This window comes from Hakea prostrata, chromosome 2, assembly GCF_041222555.1.
Source record: "Hakea prostrata isolate BN-2017 chromosome 2, UWA_Hpros_2, whole genome shotgun sequence".
Classification (NCBI taxonomy): domain Eukaryota; kingdom Viridiplantae; phylum Streptophyta; class Magnoliopsida; order Proteales; family Proteaceae; genus Hakea; species Hakea prostrata.
This window is the reverse complement of record NC_142601.1, coordinates 62021229-62046375: the sequence shown is the minus strand read 5'-3', so window position 1 is coordinate 62046375 and position 25147 is coordinate 62021229. Positions and strand designations below refer to the sequence as shown.

The 25147-nt window shown below is 37.8% G+C and overlaps 3 protein-coding genes across 3 annotated transcripts; 1 reads left to right on the top strand and 2 right to left on the bottom strand.

The window, feature by feature from the left end:
• Positions 1–4923: 4923 nt before the first annotated feature.
• On the bottom strand, positions 4924–6614 carry LOC149025469 (CBL-interacting serine/threonine-protein kinase 12-like). The gene has a single exon (XM_089145690.1). The coding sequence runs from the start codon at positions 6458–6460 to the stop codon at positions 5096–5098; it is 1365 nt and encodes a 454-aa protein (XP_089001816.1). The 5' UTR covers positions 6461–6614; the 3' UTR covers positions 4924–5095.
• A 6432-nt stretch (positions 6615–13046) lies between these two features.
• On the bottom strand, positions 13047–17752 carry LOC149025468 (BTB/POZ domain protein, putative (DUF177)). The gene is made up of 2 exons (XM_089145689.1): positions 17133–17752; positions 13047–13789 (listed from the first exon to the last, which is right to left on the bottom strand). Exons 1-2 carry the CDS (start codon positions 17672–17674, stop codon positions 13351–13353), a joined length of 981 nt encoding a protein of 326 aa, XP_089001815.1. The 5' UTR covers positions 17675–17752; the 3' UTR covers positions 13047–13350.
• A 3386-nt stretch (positions 17753–21138) lies between these two features.
• On the top strand, positions 21139–24393 carry MEE62 (Leucine-rich repeat protein kinase family protein). The gene is made up of 2 exons (XM_089145688.1): positions 21139–22700; positions 22909–24393. The coding sequence occupies exons 1-2, from the start codon at positions 21290–21292 to the stop codon at positions 23517–23519; spliced, it is 2022 nt and encodes a 673-aa protein (XP_089001814.1). The 5' UTR covers positions 21139–21289; the 3' UTR covers positions 23520–24393.
• Positions 24394–25147: the final 754 nt, after the last annotated feature.

The following is a 25147-nucleotide window of genomic DNA, read 5'->3' as shown; positions in this document are numbered from 1 at the left end:
AAATTAACTGTTCCGAATGCCATCAAATGAGCGTAAGCCTAAGGCAGAAGATGATAGCCCTTTCAAAACTAACCCTATAAGAATATTCAGCAATAAATTTAATCAGCACTGTTGATCCACTCTTGACAGCTGAAAGTTTCACACCGAGGGATGATGTCTAAATCTTCGGACGCAAGATCAATCTATGTCATCCAATTCAAACTATAAGACTAGCAATTAAACTATGACACCCCCCCCCCCCCCCCCAAAAAAAAAAAAAAAAAAAGAGAAGAAGAAGCAGTTCTGCTGAACATCAACTTTCATGGTGAAAATAAAAACAAGGAGATATGCAGGTGTGATACAAGAAACCAATTACCATTTTTCTCATATTTGTCCTTCCATTTTAAAACATAGAGATGGAGAGGAAATTTAGAGATAGAGGAGGAAAAACGAAAACAAAACCTGAGTTGGGAAAAATAAATCCAGAATCACAATAGAGTTAGGAAGGTAGACAACAGAAAGATATCTACAAAACATTGTTAGGAAGATTTTCCTGAAACTAATATATATCATCTGTGGGCATCTGTACAATAAGCAAAGCTTCCAATTGACCGAGTCATCAGTGAAAAGTAGTCACATGTCATCAGCCGGAACAAGTAGTTGACATTTGTGGAAAAACTCAATTATTGGCCATAGAGGGAGAGACATTATAAAGAAGCTTCATTTCTTTGATGACTATTTAGAGGAGTGTTGGGCTGTTAAGAAGCATTGCATAGATAAACTCAATGTTGTATAAATGAAGATTCTAAGATGGATGAATGACAAGATAAGATAAGAAATGATCATATTAGAGCTAGTCTAAGAGTAGCTCTAATAAATGATAAGTTTCAACAAAGTCGACTGAGGTGGCATAGCCACATTCACCCAAGGCTTTTAAATGCCCAGTATGAAGAGGCGATTTAATTCAGATTAAAGGAAGTAGGAAAAACTAGAGGCTGACCAAAGATAACTTAAGAGAAATGGTGAGAAAGGATATGCATAGCTTACTCATTGTATCTAGTAATGTCTCAAACAGAGCTGATTGGAAGGCAAGTATCTATGTAGTCAACCCCATTAAGATAGGACAAAGGCATATTTGTTGTTGTTGTACAAAAGAAGTTGTAAAGGTGATCTACAACAGAACACTCGTCTCATACACCAAACTAATTAGTAATTAAAACTCCAATCCAAGCACATCTTGTTTTCACTTCACATTTCCTTATCTCTGCATAATTACAGGAACTTCGGATGGCCAAAAAAAAATATAGAAAATTTGGCAATAATATGAAAAACCATATCAAGAACTTCAGGAAAAAAAAAGAGAAGAAGGGTTTAATCCAAAAATAACGTAGAACTTAGAAACAACACTGCTCAATTTTATTACAGCAAGTTGACCCGATCCATGAATTAGAAAACCTAGCTAAGAATCGAGAGCCTTATTTACCACATTAGAAGCCTTTTCGGAGGCTTGCATCGTCTTCAGAGCGGACTTCCTCTCCAAATCTCTCCACATGTTGATTGCAGCGGTGCAGATCACTGAGAAATCAAGGGAGATTGATTAAGGAGTTGGAAAAACAAAGAACTATCAGTATTCAATGATTCAAAATCAAAAATAAAATAGCACATAATGAGAACCTCCGGCGCCTAAGAAAGAGACGAGACGAACGATCTTTGAGCCGGCCTCTTCTCCTGCCATTCTTCTTCCTTTTCTCCGGTGAGTTTCGACTCCGTAAACGACCAGCGAATTCGCGTACGAAGAGTGTAGGTTGTTTTTCTGACTACCGGACCTTCCTTGAGATAACGAGGCCGGTCGACTTCGACCGGCCGGTCCAACCGCTCCTTATTTTGTAGCGTGACTGTTTAGGAAGCGCTGGCGGTCGTATAATTGGAAGGGAAAATATAATAGAAGGTGTTCTGGAAAGGATTTCTATTTCAAATTCTTTATGGTAGAAATTTCTGCTTCATTATGATTTCACTTCATATTCACTTTAAAATAATAAAAATATATTTCTGCAAGTAAGGCAAAACCTTACAATCAAGGATCTCTTTGATCATCCCCAAGAAACGTTTGATAAAACTTGCTTATAGAAAAAGAAAACAACATCATAAGCATTTTATCACAATAACTGGAGATAGAGAAACCCATACCAGAACCCATTCAATGGTGGGAGGTTTGGGAGCCATTATTAGGAACTTTAAGGGTGAACCACCACTAGTGGCAGTGTCTGAGCCAACTCACTCCAAAGATCTACTTACTGGAGAGGCAGCAGCCCTTCGTATGGTCATGCTTTATGCATTGGGTGAAGGCTTTGATGAGTTATTTTCGAATCTCAATTGTATGCCACTCATTGGTTACATAAACAATCCATCAAGGCCCAGCACCACAAGCATTAAGCTCATTGTGTAAGACATTCAGAAGTTGAAGACATATTTTGTCTCTTGTAACTTTCTTGCCATTTTTAGGAAAGCTAATGTTGTAGCAGACATAGTCTCTGTTGGCTCTGACTGTTTGGCCACTTTGCACTACTTGTTGCAGGAGTTTTGTACCCTTGTTTCCTCGACTTTGCCGTCTGAATAAAGAAGTTGTTTACGGAAAAAAGAAGAGAAGATGAAGAATCAAATGATCATTATGTTTAGGGCTAAAAAAAGCAACAAATGGAAGGATTACCACAATATGAGAGAAATTTAACGAGATCTTATATTTAAGATGTCAAATCTCATAGATACCTATCTCTAAAACCGTTTTATGCCTTACTTTTGCTTCTAAAAACAAGCACAAGAACAAGAACTTTTGTTGCTTCTTTTCCGAACAAAATTTTTCATAAATTTCAATTTATGTTGCAAAAAACACTAGAAACAAAATAGTTTTACTAAACAATCTTCTACTGCTTTTTTTTGTTTCTTAAACAAAAAATTCCATGGGCTATAAAATGAGTCCTAAGTCTCATCCTACATGTACTTTTACCATATGTTATCCAATAGTATACCTGTATATATATGTCTTCAAAAATATGTCAGATTCATAGTTTAATTAGGGTTCGTTATTATGAATTTCAGTATAAATATACAGAAAAAAAAAAAAACAATCTCAAATTTCAATGTGGTAGCTTCATAGCCTTATGTTTATGGATTGGATTGCAATGCCTTTTTGAAGCCTCTTAAGGATTCTTGAACCACATGGAATACTTGTGGCTAACACCACTGTTATACCTTTATCAGTGACATGAGGATACCAACAACCCAGAGAGTACTTTCTATAATCCACATGTATTAAAGTTCATACCTCCGAAAAATGGGATATTGACACAGCTTATTTGGATATTTTCAGATAACTTGTCTCACTCTCACCACCACCATAGAATGTCTCTTGATTTGAACCGGTGATCACATTCTAGTTGACATAATCACGCCCTTCCAAAGCTATTGTTGTAATGGCCAAAACATCATACTTGTGGGCGTCTTGCTGGACATCGTAGTTGTGGATGTGCTTCTGTAGAGTGATGGTAGTCTCTTACCTAGAGATAATAATAAGATTCAGGAGATCTTGAATGTGAAAAACAACAATCAGTAGAGTCTCCATCTCTAAAATAGAATTCAATAGCTCCATGACATTAGATTTTTTTTTTTTTTTTTTTTGTTGGTAAAATGACATTAGATATTGGTGGAAGGGAAGTCATGAGTTAACCCAATATAGTCCTCACAGGTTTAGCTTTCCTTCCTTATCCTTTCCTACTTTTAAGCATATGGACATATGGTCATCAACCCAACAGCAAAAGCACTCATTGACATCACAAAAACCATAGTTTACCCAGAAGGCACACCATCTTGACAGGGATATTTCTTCTCAGTGTGTAAGGCTAATAATAATAGGGTTATGTGGACAATATTGTAGCATGCACAAGTCATACTCTGGAAGAAACTTTGAAAAAGTGAAAAGGAAACTTCCAAGTTCCAACTTACATTTTTCTCACGCAGATTGGGGAGTGTCTTCCGCTGATGCGATTGCTAGGCAGAAAAAGACAAGCACGGCGGAATTGAACAAACTAGAAACTCATTTGGCTCACAACCTCACACACGGTAACGTTCTAAAGCACTACCCAGATAAGTTATCATCTTTACTTCGCCCTATCAGATCATACCAACTGACCTTATGAGAACGAGTTCTCAATTGTGATGATCAGATTTCTTTAAGATATGCTGCCAAGTGAGTCATAACAGCAGCAACAGTCTGAACCAAAAATTTTTAACTTCAGGGGCAAGAAAAGCATTTGTTTGATCAGAAGTTTTCACTTCACCTTCTTCTAGAGCTTAATTTCATATCATTAATTCTGATTTACTGACAAACCAACCCTCTTCCTTCTAAAGCTTCTTTCATCATGGTTGAGATTCTCAGAGGATAAAAAAACAAATACAAAACAAGCATAAGAACCGATTCATCTAGAAAAAGAGACATGAGGACAATAAAAGCACTCCAGATCCTCAATTTCCCTCCACAATTAGGATCCCACATGAAATTTTATATGATTCAATACCTTTCATGGGTTCCTGATGGGGCACTCCTACCTATCTCCACCAACAAATGCCCACTGCTTCTCTAAAACAATTCAAAAACACCATTTGCACTTTCTCCATTTGCGTCATGCTATGTTTCACTTTTGCCTGGGCCTTGCGCACTACACCATTTGACTCCATCAAATGAGGTGTCACCACTCACACCAAGTGCAGAATCATCCATCCCACAAATCAATAATAAGAACCTATTCTTTACATGCTAATTAAAATTTTCAAATCAGCCTTTGAAGTGTCAACATTAATAAGGGAATACCTGTTAGTTTGAGAAAGAAGTGAGATCTCAGTTCAAGGAAACAGTGCAACTCTTAGCTTGGTTATTGTACAGACGCGTAATTGTCCTCAGAACACACGAAATTTGTATAAATATCATACAGGTTTACCCAACGAGGAGAAACAAAACAAGTAACTAAAAGAGCAAAGTCAAAAAAAAAAAAAAAAAAAAAAAAAGTAGTACATTTACTTGTCTGAGTCTGTTTTTTTTTTTTTTTTTTTTTTCTTCTTTTCTCTACTCGGTATCTGAGGGAATAATGGGAGGAACAGGAGAATCGTCGACCAAGGTCTGAAACCCAGGCTTCAATTCTTTGTTGCAGAAATCATCATACTCTCCTTTGTCGCCTCCTTTCTTCTTAACTTCAACCACCCTCAATGACGGTGTTAATTCGAATATCTCAGCCGCAATCGTCAACGGACCTTTTACGCCTTCTCTTGATCCTTCTAAGTTAACAAGACAATCCTTCTTCCGAACCGTGAAGCTAACCACTTTGGCGATCTCTTCCAATTTTGATATAATTTTCGGCACCGGAGCACCCGAAATAAACCTGGACCCTTCCCCTGTTTCTTCAAACAAACCGGAGAGATCAAATCCCGGCGAAAATGATATGATGTCGAAAGCATTCAAGCTAGCTGGTCTGGGCAACCCAGGTTTGGGTAATCTCGGCGTTTCGGACTCCGACTCCGACTCTGATACAGATTGTTCTGATGCAGATTCAAAGTCATCGTTTGCTAGGCTGCACAGTCGATCGTTCTCAATGTAGAACTTGATGTGTTTGAATCCTTTCTTGAACCACCGATTCTCCATAAGTTCAGGAATCGTGATTCTGGTCTCCGGATTCGTGTCGAGGAGACGAAAAAGGAGACGGGAAAGTTCAGGAGAGAACCACCTAGGGCATCGGAACTCCCCTTTGTAGATTTTTTTATACATCTGCATAATGTTCTGGTCTTGAAAAGGAAGATAACCAGCCATCAAAACAAACAAAATCACTCCACACGACCAAATATCGACCTTAGCCCCATCATAGCCCTTACGAGCTAGAACTTCAGGGGCAACATACGCAGGTGTTCCACAAAAAGTGTGGAAAAGTCCGTCCTGCCTCATCTGATCTGATACAGCACTCAAGCCGAAATCGGAGACCTTGAGGTCACCATTCTCATCTAATAAAAGATTTTCAGGCTTGAGATCGCGGTGGTAAACACCTCTCGCGTGACAGAATCCGACGGCAGAGATAAGCTGCTGGAAATACTTCCTCGCAACCTCCTCTTTTAACCGACCTTTAGCAACCTTATTGAATAACTCACCTCCTCTAACATACTCCATTACAAAGTAGATCTTGGCTTTGGTAGCCATAACCTCGAACAGCTGAACGATGTTAGGATGCCGGACGCGACGTAAGATCGAGATCTCACGCTTGATGTGAGCAACCAAACCTCCTCTAAGGATCTTCTCCTTGTCAAGAACCTTGATCGCAACGCTGTCGCCAGTTTTAACGTTCCTGGCATGATAAACCTTCGCAAAAGTACCATGGCCAAGAAGCTTTCCGATCTCGTATCGACCGAGAAGGAGAGCCTGACTTTCTTTCTTCTTATCCGTCATTTGCTTTCGTTCAGGAACGGAAACCCTAATTGGACCTGCAAATCAAGCAATTCATATACACAGGTTCACAGCTTTCGGAGAAATTTTCGAATTTTGGTACTCTCAGCAATTCTTTTGACTCGTGAAACATAAAAAGAGCCGACAATGGGGTTTTAAAGTAGTTGGAGTAGCCGAGCAGTCCAACAGATATTGGGGCTTACTCAACTACAGTGGGAGACCTAACGGTGACGGACGTTTTTGACGTGTTTAACGGCGAGACTGCGATTTCCAAGCAAACGTTCACCGCTTGTTCACATTCCACGTGGATGGACTTCTTAGGAGCACACGTATACGCGCCTACGTCCGATAAGGTGTACCAAGGTATATTCTTTTAAGTAACTTCTAGGTCTTTAACGATTTCGTTGACTGGTAGATATTCCTGATGATCGGTAGATGAGACCCTGCCTCGACGTGTAAAGCAGTTCGTGCCGGTTTCTCTTCCTACTCTGTGTACCACTGGACCCAGGCCGCCAGGCGTAACGAATACTTACACGCATATTCCTGATAAACAACGCAAATGGACGAAAACACCCCTAAAATTGTTAGGTAGGTAGGGGCCAGTGAGCTATCTAACAATCCGGTATAATCAATGATTACTCTATTTCCATCAAAATAATCAATGATTTTTTACCCAAAAAAGCTCAAAATAATCGATGATTACTGTGTATCATCAAAATAAATCAATGATTACTGTGGGGCCCTTCGGACAGAATAATAGGGGTTTTTAAGTAAAGCACTTGGAGTAATCGAATCTTACACCGTTGGTTCCTGCTGTTCATCGATAAGAACAGAACAAGACCAACAGCCACGTTTTGGGAAGACTGTTCCAAAGATACGGGAGGCGGCCTTTGGCATCGCTGCCCAGCTGCCGTTCTGCTTTTTCATGTAGACTTTTTCGTTATGAGCTACGAAAAAAGTGCAGGTTCCACTAAATCGAACCGTTGAAAAAGATTTGGGTTCACCCAACCGTTGAAAAAGATTTAGTGACGTGGCAGCTGTTTGAATTTTTTTGGTAAAGAACAGTTGTTTGATTGGAATCTGCCAGCAACGGATGTTCTTTTGTAAAGTAATTTGTCCATTTAAGCTTATTTAGCTCTATTTGCAGCTAATTAGATTATTTATGTTGTTTGGAACCCAATGATAGACACCAGTAACTGTTCGAAGAGAAATGTGCTCTTGTCCCCTTGTCCTCGCCTAAAAGTTTGGATTATCTGAAGCGAATATTGTCTACATTAATTAGCTTTGAAGATTAACTGAAAATAATTTAATTTTGTTTTACATCTAAGATATTTAGTGTATTTTTCCATTTCTTTTGGAGTTGAGTTTTGAGCAGTTGATTGTTGATTGTTGGTTGATTATGCAACTTGAATTCCTGTAATGTTAGGTTTATCCGTCTTTATCCTAGATATTTTGTGGTTCCGTTACCTATTGGGTCAATAATCTATGGGATTTCAAGGATGTCATTTAGTTTGAGATTGATGCGAAAATAAATTTGGGTTTAGAATTTCAATTATAAATAGTTATAATCGGGATCCTTCCATTCTCTCAAAGTCTTTGGTTTCATTTTCTTTTCACAAGAAAAAAAGGTACTCAATGGAAGATGAGGAGGTTGAATAAGACTTCACCACTCCAAAGTTTTAAACTTTTTTAAAGTTTTTTATTGATATTATTTAACATACGTCGGTACAAGGTTAGTGGATGTACTAGGACAAAATAGTGGAGCACATCCCCCGAGTTATTCATGATTGACCCCACCATCTGATGACTTTCCTTATTTAAACAGGATACTGACTCCTTTGTTAGGGAGGGGAGGTCTTAAGTCCAACCATCGAAGGACCCACATTGCATCCAACAAACGATGGTAATGTTAATTATCTATATAAAATCGGCACATAAGTAACCCTATTAACGTATCTATTATTTACTCTACTCAAGCTCGGAGACGATTTAGTCCAGAGCCTTTTTCTTATTGTGCCCAAGGTGTGATATTTCGGCTAACTTTGCCATTTCGCTCTCTGGCAAAACAAGCGAATTTCACCCTATAATATTGACCATTTCTTACATCATTAATACAATTTATTTAGAAAAAGTTGAATGAGAACTCATGCATGTATGAAAAAAATATCAATAATAGAGATTCAAAATACAGATTCTCAAGAAAGGCTAACAGGCTAGGTTTGGGTTTAAAAAGAAGGTGGTAAATAAGATTAGACATTTAGACTCTTACATGTTTGCCGACGTATCCATTCAGAAAAATATCGTAAAATATCCAAACTTATTCAAAAAAATATCCAAAATGAAATTAACTGTGACAAAAAGAAGACTGATGGGTTCCACAAATAACAATCCTTTCCAACCTCATGAAAACCAAAACATGTACAATAGGCATTCACCCTAGAAACTGTACCGTATAGCGAAATATGGCAAGTAGAAACAGAAGAAGAAAAAAATGGCAATATTTTTCAAGAAATGGTAAAATTAATGATTTATCGCTGATTTTTTTTGTAAATATCATTTCAGAGGTGTCTTTCGATTCTATGAGTAGCAAACCAATGAAATATTGCCATGTTTCATCGATATTTTGTTGATTCTTCCTTTCAAAAAGAAGAGTTTGCAGTTGATGAATTTTTGAAATCACAGGTAATGATACCAAGAACACTGCAACTGAATAGCGGCCCCTCTTGTGATCAACATTGGATCCCCTGGCACGAGATTGGTTGAAAATAAATTGTGATGTATCTTGGCAAAAAGGTGAATTTGTAGGTTAGAATAAGAGTAATTTGCATAAGTGACTTTGGGCCACACAAATTTTTGCTATAACAAACTCAATGTCATTTTATAGTGCAAGAGAAAGAGAAACTCTAGCAATTAGGAGGGCACATAAAGAGGCTATACAGCGGGGTTTAGATAAGATTATATGTGAATCGAATTGTTGGTGGACCTTTGTTCCGCCCCACTCCCTGCCCGCAATGAATAAATTTATAGTTTACAATATATATATATGTGTGTGTGTGTGTGTGTGAATCGAACTGTTGGGATGTGATAGGTCCTCTAAGCAGCAATACTTACTCAGCCCATATCTCTCTCTAGCCGATTCTAGATGATATCCCGGTTTTGAAATCACAATTACAATTTTGTGTTTTTTCCTATGTTTCTCATTCAGCAAATACGGTAGATGATGAGCAGGGCTCTATGTCAGATGGAAACATGGGATCAATGCCCATTTCCTCTCCATGGGTGGCCAGTCCTTGTAACTCTTATTCCCTAAGTTATATTTCTAAATAAATGAAATTCAAGAAGAAAAAACAACTTGATTATTAGAAATATTTTTATGTCTTTTTTTTAACAGATATTTTTCTTTTAATATATTAGAGATAAAAGTATTACATAATGTACTATTAAGCAGGATCATACCCAATGGCCAAGCAATATTTTTATGGGTAATTTTCATATTGATCCCCTGAGGTTTGGTTTATGTCATTTTTAGTCTAAAAAAATTGAGACTTCGCATTTGCTTCCCATGTACTATAGAAAAGGCAATTTAAGAACAATTTATCGTTTCTATGACCAATTTGCCCTTATTCTTTTTTTTTTTGGCAAATTTCAATTGGACCCCTTGAAATTTGATTTATGTCATTTTATCCAAAAGCTAACTTTCATTTCCACCCTGTCTATATAATATCAATTTAGATAGTTTTCTTTTTCCGTTTCCTTATTTTTTTAATTTAATTTTTTACATATCATCCTTCTCGGCTCGACTCCCTTTTAGTCAAAAATAGGTTTAGCTAAGGGTGTTGGTGATTTTTTTTTTTTTGTTGCCAACCCCGGTTTTTATAACCGGTTGCCGTGCACACTGGTGTGGTGGGTGAGTCCCCTTTTTTGCATCCACAAGGATTCGATACTGGAACCTTGCTAAGGGAACCTTGTTTGAGTGATTTTAACATATAAATGTATTTTGATCATATTTTGAAATTTATTTGAATTTAAGACTTTTCTATAATTTTTGGACTAAAAGGGAAGTCACGAATTTCATGGCAAGTGGGATGTACATGTCAAAAATTTAAATTAAAAAAAAAGAGGGAGAGCAAATTAGTCATAAAAGTGATAATTTATTGCAAATGTAAAATCTTAATTTTTTTGACTAAAAATGAAACAAACCAAACTTCAAGGGGTCCAAATGAAATTTACAAAAAAAAAAAAATAATAATAAAGGCAAATTGGTCATAGAAACGATAATTTATCTCTAAATTGACTTTTTCTATAGTACAAAAGAGGTATATGCAAAATCTTAAATTTTTTTTTAACTAAAAATAATATAGGTCAAACCTCATGAAAGTTACCCTATTTTTACTGATGATTATAGATCACGCGTTAAGGCACATGTGTCAAGTTTTAGACGCTAACCGGTAAAAATCACGTGGGGGTCTTAAATTATTGGAGATAAGATATGATCGATCGTGTTTTTTTTTGGGTTCAAATTATGATCGATGGTGACTTATTAGGCTTGACCAACCGAACGCGTTGCCTTTGCCTATTTAATATTTTAATATTTAATATGTGCCCCTTCCTTTCCTCGTAATTTAACTTGTGTATTCATGACAGTCATAATGTCATATGCACCGACCAATCATCAAACTGGATAGAAAGAGGATTGCCACACGATCTACACCGACGTCGGTGCCGACACGTGTTTCCGAAGCAGCCCCATCAGCATACAGTAAGATCTTAAGTCCACCGTCCACGTGTTTTATAATAACAATGAAGTAAGCAGCAACACATTTTAAGAAATTTATCCCGTTTATTTTCTTGTAGACGGATAACATGTGTCCCAACTTCACATCAAATGAGTTAAAATAAATTTATAAATCACATCATAGAGTTTTGATCAAATTTAAAATATATATATATATATGATATAACTTATAAATGGACATTAACTTCTTTTATGTGATAATTAAACACATTTCACACATTTATATGATCCATTTCCTTATCAAAAATAGGCGGAATATTGGTTACAGACATGAGTTTCAATTCTTATTTACATAATATTATCTATTTTTTTATGCACAAAAAAAATATTATCTATTTTAAAAAACGTGCAGATCCTTCTACTGTCTTCATACAAAGTGGGGTCCACTAGATAAAATATGATTTAAGATTTCAATTTATGTTTGAAAAACTTATTATTTTCGAGGTTTTGTAGGGGAAATAGGGTTTGTTTTGCACAAAACAAGCCGTTAAGAAAATAAATTCACCCGAAAACTAAATCAACAAACAACACGTTATACATCAAAAAATTGGAGACAAGAATTTGAATCTCTCATTGAGCATTACTAGCAAAGTAATTAACTATGCCAATAACAAGGGTACTAGCGCTCGTTGCCCAACACCTACCTTCCTCACACTTATCTTCCGCAGACAAGAAAAAATAAAAAATAAACTTTTCCACAAAGAAGCAAATCCAAAAGATCCAAACCGTTGCAGTGCATTCCAAACTTATAATGGAAATACAAGGAAGAGAGAGAGAGAAGTACATGAAATTCAATAAGGGTTCTTCAAAAAACGAGCAAGAAAACTATTGGGCGCATTAATTGGAAACCATATATATTGAGACAATAAAGAAGGAAGATAGGGCCTTCGATAAAGATGATTGTAGATGTGAACAGGTTTCTATCTAGGTGGTGAAAGGTATCGATGAAGACCTATTGTATTGTAGTTTATTTTTCATCAAATTTTGATAAAGGTATTTTGAAAATTAAAAATATAAACGGTGGTTTAACAATCTTCACTAATGGCTTGGACTAATGTGTCCAATGAAAATCCAACTTTTGAGTGTTTTTGTTTTTTGAAAATAAGTCTTCATTTTTTTAGTGTCTGTGCAATTTGCTGGAAAAAAAAAACCCCACCTCATATACTATAAGGTTTTAATTTATACCAATTAAAAGAATTTTCATACTTCCTCTTGACCTTATCGTTTTGGTAATTCCTAACCTTTAACGTGGATGAAAACTTCCAGACCTTCAATGTGAATGAGAAAAATATTACTAAATTTCCACAGAAGAGTCGATAGTTAATAATAAACAATGACTCAGAGTTCAACCACAAGATAGCGAATATCATATCATTTTTATTTTTTATTTTTGATAGTAAAATATCATATCATTTTTAGGTGTGAGGAATGAGGATATTCTCTCTTCTCCACTATTGAAGGAAAATATTATATATTTTTTTAATAGTTACCATGTCATAATTTTTTCAAATTTGGCGAGACAAGTTTCAAATAATTCCAACTACATCGAGCAAGTTACAGAACCAAATTGCGGTCCAGTGGACCAGCACCTACCCACTGGCCTACATTGATAAGATGTTCAGCTGCATATACCAACTGAAATACATAGACAATATAAAATTCCTTTTTGAATTTGAATTCAAAAGGAATTTATACATAAAGAAGTTGTTGATTTCCTGAATTTAGATAAGAAGATTCTATATATTTTTTTAAAATTAGAATGGTTCTAATTGCATCGGTGTGCAGTATTTCAAAAGCAAGTAAACTATGATCCTTATATTTCTCCTAGATTCTAAAGTAGTTGCAAGTGGGAGTGGTTAACTCATCGGTTTGATCCGATTTGCTGTTTATATACTCATAATCAAACCTGTACAATACTTTTGTTTTGGTAGGTTATAATACTTCGAAATGACTCTAAAAATAGCTTCAAGGAAAAGATTTGTATACAATATGATTATGACAGCAAGAGTTTTGTCAGAACTTGATTTTTGATTAAATGCCCATAATAAAAAAATACACAAAAGATAAGAGTGAACAACTTTTACCAACAAATCATCCATCAATTTTTCATGGGGTTACTCGTTCTTTTGGTAGATGATTTTTGTTGCATTTGTTTTCTCAAATTTCCCAGAGGACCATAAGTTTTCTCTGTTACCACATGATTGCTGCAATTACAACTATCAGTATTCAAATTTGTGCCACATTTCAGACATATACCTTTGCATCCCGAATCACATATTGCATTAATGGTGATCTCCAAATGCACCATGTCCCTTATGTGTTTAGAGATATCGATTTCTCTTTCTCCGGCGGGGAAGTAAAGCCAATTGTCTGGGTCGATTAAAGCATCATCATCTTCATCTTCCTCCCCATTGGTTTTGATTTTGTCTTCTCCAAAGATCACACCCATATTAATCACTTCTGGTTCTTCAATTGGTTCTTCAGTTAATAAGATTGTGAAGTTGGTGAAGACACACTCAGCAGCTGGCTCACCGCACCTGTCATACAGAAGAAAATGAAATTCACATACACAAAAATTCCAGAAAAGATCATTTGAATCTCCAACCATTTTGGATAAAGCCTTAGTCGTTGAATGATAGCAACTCAGGAATATTAAAACAGAAAATAATACACCAACCATCCTATCAAAAAACACCCGTGCCAGGTCACGCCATTAGACGGACCAACCTAGGAATATTAAAAGATAAATAAATACAAAACCATCCTAACAAAGACACCTGTGCCAGGTCATGCCATTAGATAGATCAAGGTAGGAATATTGAAGGACAATAAAATGCACCAACCATCCCAACAAAAGATACTGGCACCAAGTCATACCATCAGATAAAAAATAGTGAGGTTGCCTTCAAATAAATCAAACAATTCGAACGGTTACTGCTACCAGATTGGGTAGTAGTCCTCATGAAGGGGGATCCAACAGAATGGAAATAATACAATCTCCACGTGTTGCATATGTATAAATGTTCTTGTACGAAAAATATGTAGTTCTATGCTGGATTTCTATATTCAGATCAGAAGAGAAAGAGGCACCATTAGTCCAAAGACCAAAAGTCAGGTTGGACATTACCAAACCAAAGCATCAAAGCAACATTCTGAAGATTGTTTGGGACTTTGAGACAGTCAGACAGTCCATCATGCTGAATTAGCAGTCAGGTGGGATATTACCACAGACAGTGGCAGTTGGTGATGTCACTGTTACCAACAGAGTCAGGATCAACACTCTCACAGAGTGTTAATGCTCAGTACTTTCAGTGTAATTAACACAGTAGAAATGTAGCGTAAAAACAGCAAGTACAGTCTGCAGAGTACAGCAAAAGGATGGCCAACAAGTACATTGATAAAGGACAGTTGGAACCAACAAACTTGCGATTAACTAGAATCCAATGGCTTTCACACATTGGGTGTTGCTTCAAATTTTGAGTTGCTGCCATATTCTAACTGGAGTTCTTACTTGAGCAAGATACCCTATATCCTTATTTGATAAGTCTACAGTGGGTCTTCAAAATGGCTAATTAAATCAACATGAAACAACTAAAAGAGCTCACCTTCTAACGAGGACTTTATGCATCACAAGTATGCTACCACAACTAATTATCGCCTTGTGCACAGAGAGGCTCTTGCTATGGTATTGATTAAAATACATAAAGGAATACTTGCAGCTTGTATGGATAGCTATTAAATTCTGACGAGGCCTCGCATGGTCTATGTTGGACGGCAACTAAAATTAAGTGGAAGATCATATCAGCAAGGATTTTTCAAGTACATGAACGTTCATGATTTCTATATACATATATATATAGATAGATAGAAAGAGAGAGCAAAGTCAACAGTTCTCAAGTTTTAAATCTGGGACAGACATGCATAAAACAGAAGTATAATCAAAAGGGGCAGCAACTTTTTGCTGAAACTCGCAAGCTGATGGGGCTCTTTGAAATCTTAATCTACTAGGGATTTTCTCAAGTCATGTGAATATATTCTATAAAAGACTAAGAAGGAAGTTAGTCACTCTGAAATTTCCTTAGATGCATGAATTAATTGAAGAAGCTATTGATGGAAGTTCATGCGAACATCAATTTATAGAGAGAAAAAGGGAAACTGGCATGCGTGGATAGATACCAAGCTAAAGGGAACTTGCAGTCAAAGATCAAATCGAAACAGGATGCTACCCTGTCATAAGTTAAGGGATTGAGAAATATAGGTGCATCCACCAGGCATGGGGCTTCCTCAAGCAACAGATCCAAGAGAGATTAAGAATAAAAAGATAGCTTTAGAGTTAAAGATAGATTAGTAGAAGACATGAGATTTGAGAGGATTGTTGATCAGTGCTGATACTACAATGAATAAGAAGCTTAAAATGTTTGGGATCCAACAAAGTACATGTTGGTTGCTCCTGCCAGTGATTGTTTAACCCAATGCTTGCCATCCTGTGGAGTTGAGAAATTGAGGAGCAGAGGAATGCAGGCTCGGGTTTGTCTACATTGCTACTGTCATACAGGAGGGTTGCCAGTTGAGGTGTGGCCACTGCTACTTCGATGAAAAGAGAGGTACCATTGTGCTGATTATATTGATATGGAGGCTTGTTTCTGCTACTACTTAGTCTGAAAGTCTGAAATTCTGAAACTTGGTTTCTACTACTCAATTCCAATGGAATTTTCTGTCTGAGCTGCTGCCCATAAATCTTGTATCTGAGTCTCTCAGTTCATTTTTGAGGGTCATGCTGTCACATTGAACTAAAGACCTATTTGCTGATATAAGGAACTGAGGCCTGACACACATGTGTTTAGTTGCTGCCATTGTCTTTGATGACTGAGATGATCGATTGATGGTCTCTGCACACTTATATTGAATCTTATGCATTGGATAGAGATGCTCATCAACCAGAGTACTTGACTTGTATCTGTTCAGTTGCTGCCATTGCTGACATTGAGGGTTTGATGACTGAGATAATAGCATTGATGGTCATAATGCACTATTGAGGTGATTCGCATCCGCAAGTCCTTTTTGTTTTCCTTTTTATTTTGGCTAGGGCATTGTTACTATTGAGAAACCCTACAATGCCTATGTAATTGGGGTGGAGGGACTCGTATCTACTATTTTATATTAGATATTGCAACTTATCAAGTGGTAACTGTTAGATAGGGAAAGGATGATGAAGAAATAACAGAAAGTTATCAGGAGTTAACTGCAACATTGATGGTAACAAATGAAGGAGAGTTCATATCCGGTTTTAATGTAATTTAGTTCTGCACCATCCACCAGAGGTTTCAGATATTTGATAAGTATGGTTTACTTCATTCTTTTTAAATGGCCAAACTAATACATGAAGCAGGTGTACTGGAATCCACAGTTGAAGGTCTTCACTGGAAACTGGTTAGGGCCAAGGGCACATGTAAGGGTGTCGAAAAGGACAGTTCTGGACAATTCCATGATGGCTCTGGTCCCAAAGCTCTCAATCCTAGAAGGTCCCATTCCGAAGACTAAGATATACTTCTATTTAACAATGGGAAACACGGTTTCAGTTTCTAAGGTTCTAAGTACTTAGTCCTAAACAGTCAAATACATATAAATTCCCAAAGAACACAAATAATTAACAATCAAACATTGAAAGGGGAGAAGGAAACACTTACTATCTATTATTACTTTTTAGCTTCCATTCAACGTCTGTTATTTTTTGCAAGCATACCGAATCGAAATAGCATTAAACTGGGTGAAATTAGAGCATACATGTAACGTGGTTGATTGTACTGTTTAAAGGCCAGTTCAAAAACTACACATCGACATTGTTGCCGCCAAGAAAGTAGAGATCAAGAGTGATATTACCTACTGCAATTGAGAGTGATTACGGTCTTTAGAATCCCGTCAAGCCTCAGTTTCTGTTTCTTCCTGGTTACATCGAAGGAGATTAGAACGGGAGTACCGAGTGGATAGTCCTTCACAGCTTTAGAAACCCTCAACCCCATGGTCGAAGCCCTAGACTTTGAAGTCTCCGTCGATAACTGCTCTAAACCCAACCTCTCTAGGGTTGTGCAGTATTCCAAATGCGACACAGAAGGGTTTCTCTTGTAAACAACCGCCCCTTCCCATGGAGATTCCCAGTCTTCGTCTTCCGACTCCCCTATATCGAAATCGACCGTTTCACCCTCGGACGTTTCAAAATCAGTGTTGATGTGATAATTGGAAGTGAAAACTGGAGCTTTGGGAGTGTAATATCTGAAAATTTTGGAGATTGTCCGTGGCTTTCTGCGGTTAAAGAGCTTACAATTTGCATGCGAAGGAGAATTCGAATACGAACTTACAGTGAAGAACCTGAATTTGTCGATTTGAGTGTTCGCTAATGAGGTTGAAGGAAGCACCACAGACATCTTCACCTGGTTTGACAATCGATTCGTTCAAGCTCAAGTTACTCAAAAGGAGTGGATAACGGCACTAAAAACCTGGAATTGAAACTGACGACTCGGGCGATCCAGTACAAGGTTGGTCCTGAAACCGTCTTGAGCTGGAACAGGGCTTAGGCTCAAAATTTTGGTCTTAAGAGCGGGTTAGGGCAAAAATATTCTGATCCTAATTATGGCCAAGGGCAGGCATGTGATTGCTCTTTGGCCACCGGACCTGTCCCGACTCGTTCTTGATTTTTTGCCCTGATACTTGATCTTAATGAATTAGGAACATGAACAAGGATATGGTCGACCAAGGTTAGGGATAGGGCCATTCAAGGCATAAAATGGATTTTGCTTGGCCCTGTAGGGTTTAGAGTCAAATGACAATAATCCTTGACCCTAAATTAAGGTTATGGGAGAAATGTGCTTAGATTATAATATATATAGGTTGGGCTTGGGATTGCAGAAGCCTGACCCAGCCTGGCCCTGTTGCAGTCCTAAATTTCAGATGGTGATGGGTTTGGGCTGGGCTGGGCTGGGCTTGGTTGTGCCTCTATCTCGGCCCACCCCATCGATATCTGATCATTTTGGTTATGGAGCTGGATTCCCAAGATTCCTAGTGTTCAGCCAGGGTGGTCAGAATTTGGAAATGAAAAATACCTACCAGCTCTATCTTGGGAAAAATAAAGAATCAAGATCCAATAGTCGAAACAAGAAGAAAATTCCAATTGAATAAGCAAACACATCTTGATCTCATTCACAAGTGGGAGTAGAAGAACTTCGTTTGATTAGATCAGATAACCAAACAAAAATTCTGTAAAGTGATGATGAAGAGAATAAATAAGATGTAATACTTTTAAAGTCAATCGTGGCTTCTGCTTTTTTAGGTGTCAGGATCAACCATATCATCTGTTTATTTTTGAATTCAATACTTAGTAGTTTTTCCCTTGTTTTTTGGATAGAATCAAGACTTATTAGTTTTCACTTTTCAGTCCATACAAATTCCATTTAGGAATTGCCTGTTTGGACTTATGTGAATTAGTTAAACACAGTGCATAATATATAATCAAACCATGTGATGGGAGTAAGTAAGAAATTAATGTGACCATCATGTGTGGTTCAGAGGTCATGGAGAAGGTGGGCAAACCCCCCCCCCCCCCCACAACAATCCTAACAAAAGAAAAATAAATGACCCTACTGTTGGGGTTGTCATAAGGTTTGGTAGGGTTAAGTTTTTTAACATCTCTAGTGCGATCTTGAGTCTCCTTGGTTGACCTAAGCTCGGTATGACCTTATCTTAGGGCAATTAAAAGGTTGAACTAATTTAGGGAGAAGAACAAGAAAGGATATGAGAACAAAGAAGAAAATCAAGGTTGGTTGAAGCCCAAAACTATGGCCACCGCTTTAGAGGCCCTAGCCTAGCCTTTATTGGTTTAGGAATTCTCAATCTTGATCAAACCTCGAGACAAAGCATCTTAGCCCGAGCCCTATTTAGTTTAAAGGCAAGTCAACGAGAAAATTGGTCGATAATGTCAAATTTGCACTTCTACGTACCCACATTTGTCTTCATAAAGTGTTTTCATTCCAAATGATTATATTTTGCTAATTGACAATGATAAAGGTTTTTCTTTTCACCTTGAGTAGAAGAAGAAAATGGATTCTCTTTAACTTTAGTAAACAAACATTTTGATTGTACTCTAGATATTTTTGGGTCAAAAGTAAGTTCATTAAAGGCTCTCTAGACTAATGCCAAAGGATAAAAGAGAGGAGTTTACAAGACAACCTAGAGGGGACTGCCACCAGATTTAACTGAGCTGGAATTCCTAGCACCCTTGGTCATAAAATCAGCTTGAACATTATAAGATTTGTTAATATAACAAAAATATGCATAATTAAAAGAGGTGGCATGGATCATTTTTTGCACCAATCCAGCATAATGCTCTTAGTATGAACAAACCTGATTAGAGCTATGAAGGTCTAGAAACACAGTATGTAACCCGAGAATAAGGTTGTCATCCCTAACAGGCCTTTGCATGATCACAATGAAATAAAAGCGTGCGATACACTTTCCACTTGTGATGTACAAATCAAACACAAAGGGAATTACTGCTATTTACTGCATCTCTACTAAGAAAAGCCTGTTGGGTTACTATTCCTTCATGGGCAGCCTTCCAAAGGGAGATTTTGATTTTTGAGAGTATTTTGATTTTTCAGATTCTATCCCAATTTATTATTGTGGGGAAAGATAAATTAAATTTTATCATACAATAAGAGATTTTATCTCAGGACTGTGGGTAAAAGAAAACTCAACCTCTAATTAAAAGATTAATTTTAGAATTAAAGCAAATTAGACTTAGAGTTTTGTGCATTATGCGATTATATCCAAAAAAGCTAATTTTTAAAAGTAAATGCATATATATACTTTTTCAGATCTTTCTGCCTTGGCAACTTGTACAATGCATATGGAATGAGATGTCCACATGCATTACAAATGAAGCTTATTATTGAAGATGGCTTTTTGCATTTTTTTGGTAAAGAAATTAAAAGATAATGTGAACTACATCTTAATTGTAGTTGTGGGAAGCTCCACTTGTGAAGAGAAATGTAGTTTGAATTGTCTAAATATCTCCTTAACCCCCAAAAGAAAAATTTCTAAAAATCTCTATCTCCCTTTTTGGTGTTCCTTCACAACTAGAAAGATTTTCTCAACTCATCTTTCCTTTAGTCTTGAGTGTTCAAGATTTCTTTCACCTATTAATAATTCACCCAAATCTTCTCAAATCATAATTTCATGAAAATGACATTGGTTCGTAATTATTGTATAGGTCCCATGTATATGTACTTCGGGTTCAACTTAAATGCACAGCACTGTGCTGCGAAATCTGTCCGTCTCACTTTTAATCACTTGTGAGATAAATGGTTGAAATCGAATTTTAGGTAGAAATCGAAATTTAGGTATAGATCGAAATCTCGACCGTTGGTAGTAGATGTTGCACATTTAATGCACAATATTCAAGTTTGCCCCATATACTTCAATAACATTGATGGATAACTTGTTGCCCACATCTTCAATATCCCACTAGAGAGATGTCTAATTAATAGTAGATAAGTCTGCAAGTTTATATTTTGGATTAGGTGTTGTATAAGTTTCTTAAGAGTTAATACTTTCTCTCCATGCCATTAATCTATTTCATTCTCTTCTGCCCCCATTTCCCAGCTTGAATGCTTTTCTTACAAGTAAGGATTGGTTGGACCCAAAATTTAGTGCAGAATCTGTTGTTTAGCATTTGCAATTTTGCAAAGGAGGGATTCGTTATCATCCAACCCCATTGGACCGTTTGGTCAGACCGTGAACAGTTGGGTCAGACCGTTTGGTTGACTCTTTATTACTCCACTAACAGACGCCGTCTTAATTTTAACGCCGTCTGTTTGACTCTCTGCTACTCCACTAGTAGTGCCTGTACTCTTGAGTCTTGCCCATAACGATAAAATCCTTCCTTGTTCCCTTGTTCTAATTTAAGCGAAGCGTGTACTCTTTTTCTTTACTCTCTGGCTCTCTTGAGATATGCATGGCAGATTCTGAGAGGTAACCCTCTTGAAATGGAGTTCTTCTGTAGAAGGGTTCTGCTTTTTCTTTTTGTTTCTCTTTTCGTTGTTTTGGTAGATTCATCTATCTGCAACACTACGGACTATGAGTTAATCTCAAAGGCGTTCAGCTTGGTATCCAATTTCGAACCTAGTATTTTCAAATCTGCAGATAGGAAGTGCCCAGATCCTCCAATTACAGAAATAAGGATTCCTTCGAAGAATCTGAGCGGTACCGTTTCATGGAAGTTTCTTGCAAACATGTCGCGGTTGCAAAAGATTGATCTTTCGGATAATTTGCTTCAGGGGTATGTTCCTGGAAGATTCTGGTCCATGTCAAGTCTTGTTGAGGTAAATCTCTCCATGAATCACCTTGGAGGGATGGTTGGATTTAAACCCACCTCTGGAATCGTTTCAACTTCTTCACTTCAAAAGCTCAATCTCTCCCGCAACAGGTTTTCTAACTCGGTGTATCTTTCCGGATTTGCGAAACTCAGAGTTCTAGACCTTTCGTTTAATGATCTGGGAACATTGCCTACTGGATTCAAGAATCTCAGTAAGCTCGAGCATCTTGATATCTCATCTTGCAACATCTCAGGGAATTCGAAGCTGCTTACCAACCTTCTCTCGTTAAAATACCTCGATGTTTCTGAGAATTTCATGAACGGTACCTTCCCTTCTGATTTCCCTCCACTTGACACTCTCAATTATTTGAATGTATCAGTAAACAACTTCACCGGCCGAGTTGATCCAGAAGAACTGAAGAGATTCGGTAAGTTAGCTTTCGTCAAGACGAGGATTTCCAATGCTTCACAGTTCCCAAATCCCTCAATTCATAGTCATCCGAGAAAATCTGCCCCTCCCCATCACAAATCCCCCAGTAAACACCACCAACTCGGGGTCCAAAGCAAGAAAAAGAAGAAACCCTACCTAAATTCAAAAGCTCTGCTTCTGGGTTCAGTCATTGCAGCTATTTCCGCAGCTTTCGCCGTGGGTTTGTGCATAATATGCATGTACAGGAGAAAGAGATCGAAGAAAAAGCAATGGATAATTTCAAGACCAACTCAGTTGCCAATTAAGATTGAGAAATCTGGTCCGTTCTCATTCGAGACCGAGTCAGGGACTTGGGTAGCAGACATTAGAGAACCGTCGTCGGCTCCGGTAGTGATGTTTGAGAAACCACTGATGAATCTGACATTCACGGATCTGATTGTGGCCACGTCACACTTCGGAAAGGAATCGCAGCTTGCAGAAGGGAGTAGTGGCCCCGTGTATTCGGCGGTTTTGCCCGGAGAAATTCATGTTGCCATTAAAGTCTTAGAGAGAAGCAGAGATATTGGTCATGAAGAAGCTGTGGCACTCTTTCATGATCTTTCTCGGCTTAAACACCCTAACATCCTTCCACTCTCCGGTTATTGCATTGCAGGTATTTTGCTACTGAGTTGATCTCCACTTGCCACCGAAATCATAATTTTTATCTAATTGCATTCTTGTTAGATCCACCCACTATATTTATTAACTGGGTCACGGGTTCCGACACCATCGATGTCAGAATCAAACGGAGCTAGTGGGTCCAGAATTTCTGCAATTCGAACTGTCAGATTCAGTATTAATTTTTTGTCTGATTATGGCAGGGAAGGAGAAGCTTTTGCTATATGAGTTCATGGCGAACGGCGATTTGCACCGGTGGTTGCATGAGTTGCCGACGGGGGAGACAAACGTGGAGGATTGGAGTAACGACACGTGGGAGGTTCATGGAATCTCATTGGTAGAGAAGATGGGATGGCGAATTCGCCACCGAATCGCCTTAGGAATCGCTCGTGGCCTTGCGTACCTCCACCACGCCGGGTCAAAGCCTGTGGTTCATGGTCATCTCGAGTCGTCTAATATCCTCCTCGCAGACGATTTCGAACCTCGAATCGCCGGGTTTGGACTCCCAAGAGGAGAAGAAACCGGTGGAACGGAGGTCGACGTGTACAGCTTCGGGGTGGTGTTGATAGAGTTGCTGATGGGGAAGGCATGCACGAGAGAGACGGTGGATTGGGTTCGAGGGCTGGTGAAGGAGAGGCAGAGCGTGGAATCGGTTTTGGACTCAAGGCTGAGTCTCGGGGATGAGCTGAGTGAGATGGTGGAAACTATGCGAATCGGATACCTATGTACAGCCGAGTCGCCGGAGAAGAGACCGACGATGCAACAGATTGTTGGTCTTCTCAAGGACATACATTCTCCGGCGGTCAGTCGATGAGCTACAGTGAGTTGACTCGTCAAATGCGACAGCTCTCGAGAGTCACGAGGGCCCAGCGTACGCGCGCGCGCGCGCGCGCACATTTACAATTATATGTGTTGTTGTTTTGTCAACTAAAAGGTTTTTATGATCTTATAATTATGAACAACTAGAGTTACCGCCATTAAAGAAGGGAGAAGCAGATTGGACAAGAACAAGAAGGAATGGGCCCACATGACCACCGGATAGCTGAGGTGTCATCAATTCATTGGTGAGAGCAGAAAACCCACCGCACTAAATGTTTGTCCTTCGTGAAAAGGTGGGCTTGTAGTGCAAGATTCTCTTCCTTGTCCATTTTTCTTCTTTTTCTTTTACAAAAGAGAGGTGAAAAAAAAAAAGGTTTTCTTGTTGAAGAAAAGTAATTAAAGAAGAAAGTGAATGATTCTAGCTTCTTACGTAGGGACTTTATCCTCGTTTTTTCTTGAATAAAATTTGAATATCGATGAATTAGAATTGTTGCAAAATTGACAGGTCTCCCATGATTAAATGTTGGGCCAGTTTATAGCATTGAGGTGCATGGATGCATGGTCATGATTAGTATAACAGGAACAGCCTTTGAGAGAAGAAAAGTAAAATAAAGCAACAAATAAGCTAATGGGTAAGGAGAAAACTTGCTGGGCTTTGATGATGGGGTCATGGTGGATTTTAGAAAGGAAAAGGGTTTCTTTCAAGTTTCAACTAATGACCCTACATGCATTTTGAGGGACTTGTTGGGTACGCGCTTTAGTCGTGCAGTCATGCATCGAATCTTGTGTTTCCATGCATTTATTTTTTGTATTTCCATTTTTCTTTTGATGTGTCTGTATTTCCTTTTAAATTCATGAATGAAGTTTTTTCAGCTTCGTACCCAAAAAAAAAAAAAAAAAAAATCGTGCAGTCATGCATGCTGGATTGCTGCTAGCGTATGTTTATCATTTCACATTCCACACGATCACAGGAGTATTAATCACCTCGCCCTTATCCTTATCCTTGAGAAGGAAAATAATTCTGATTCAAGACAATACCATGAGAGTGAGAGCTAGGAAGTCCAAAAGGAAGTGTTTACTGAGTTGTCATTTGTTCCTTTATGGATTGCTGATAGGAACCTCTCCACTAGAACACAAAGCATCCTTGTCAACGTATGCTTTAAGGAACTCCCTCTTGACCCTTCTTCCTCTTTTCATCTATAATATGCCAAGAACTGCAAGAAATCTTACTTCTGATATTTCCCCTAAAGCTTCAAGGGCTCATCAAGTATTTATCCAAAAAAGAAGAAAAGATAAAATTTTGTACTATCCAAACTTAAACCGCATAGGAATAAGTATGGATTATGTATTTTTACATGAATGTTCACCTTTTCAAAGATAATTCAAGAATCAACATTTGAAATCTTTTATGTTGCGAGTGAAATTCAATACACTATGAATTTTTATATGGATTGTAATGCATTTGAAAATTGTCCACATGTAAAAGGCTTGTAAAACAAGAGTCAAATTAGGGCCGACTCATCGGTCGGGAATGTACCTCCAATGGCTAAGACAATAATTGTACCATTAAAGAGTTCTAAATCATTGCATAGCTTAATTGAAATATAAAAGGAGAATGATTAA

Excerpts from the sequence above, each read along its gene's own strand:
- LOC149025469 (XM_089145690.1), bottom strand. The coding sequence starts at position 6,460 with ATGACGGATAAGAAGAAAGAAAGTCAGGCTCTCCTTCTCGGTCGATAC.
- LOC149025468 (XM_089145689.1), bottom strand. The coding sequence starts at position 17,674 with ATGTCTGTGGTGCTTCCTTCAACCTCATTAGCGAACACTCAAATCGAC. Across the intron at positions 13,790-17,132 it reads ATCACTCTCAATTGCAGTAG|GTGCGGTGAGCCAGCTGCTG; the intron begins GTAATATCACTC and ends TCTGTATGACAG.
- MEE62 (XM_089145688.1), top strand. The coding sequence starts at position 21,290 with ATGGAGTTCTTCTGTAGAAGGGTTCTGCTTTTTCTTTTTGTTTCTCTT. Across the intron at positions 22,701-22,908 it reads CTCCGGTTATTGCATTGCAG|GGAAGGAGAAGCTTTTGCTA; the intron begins GTATTTTGCTAC and ends TGATTATGGCAG.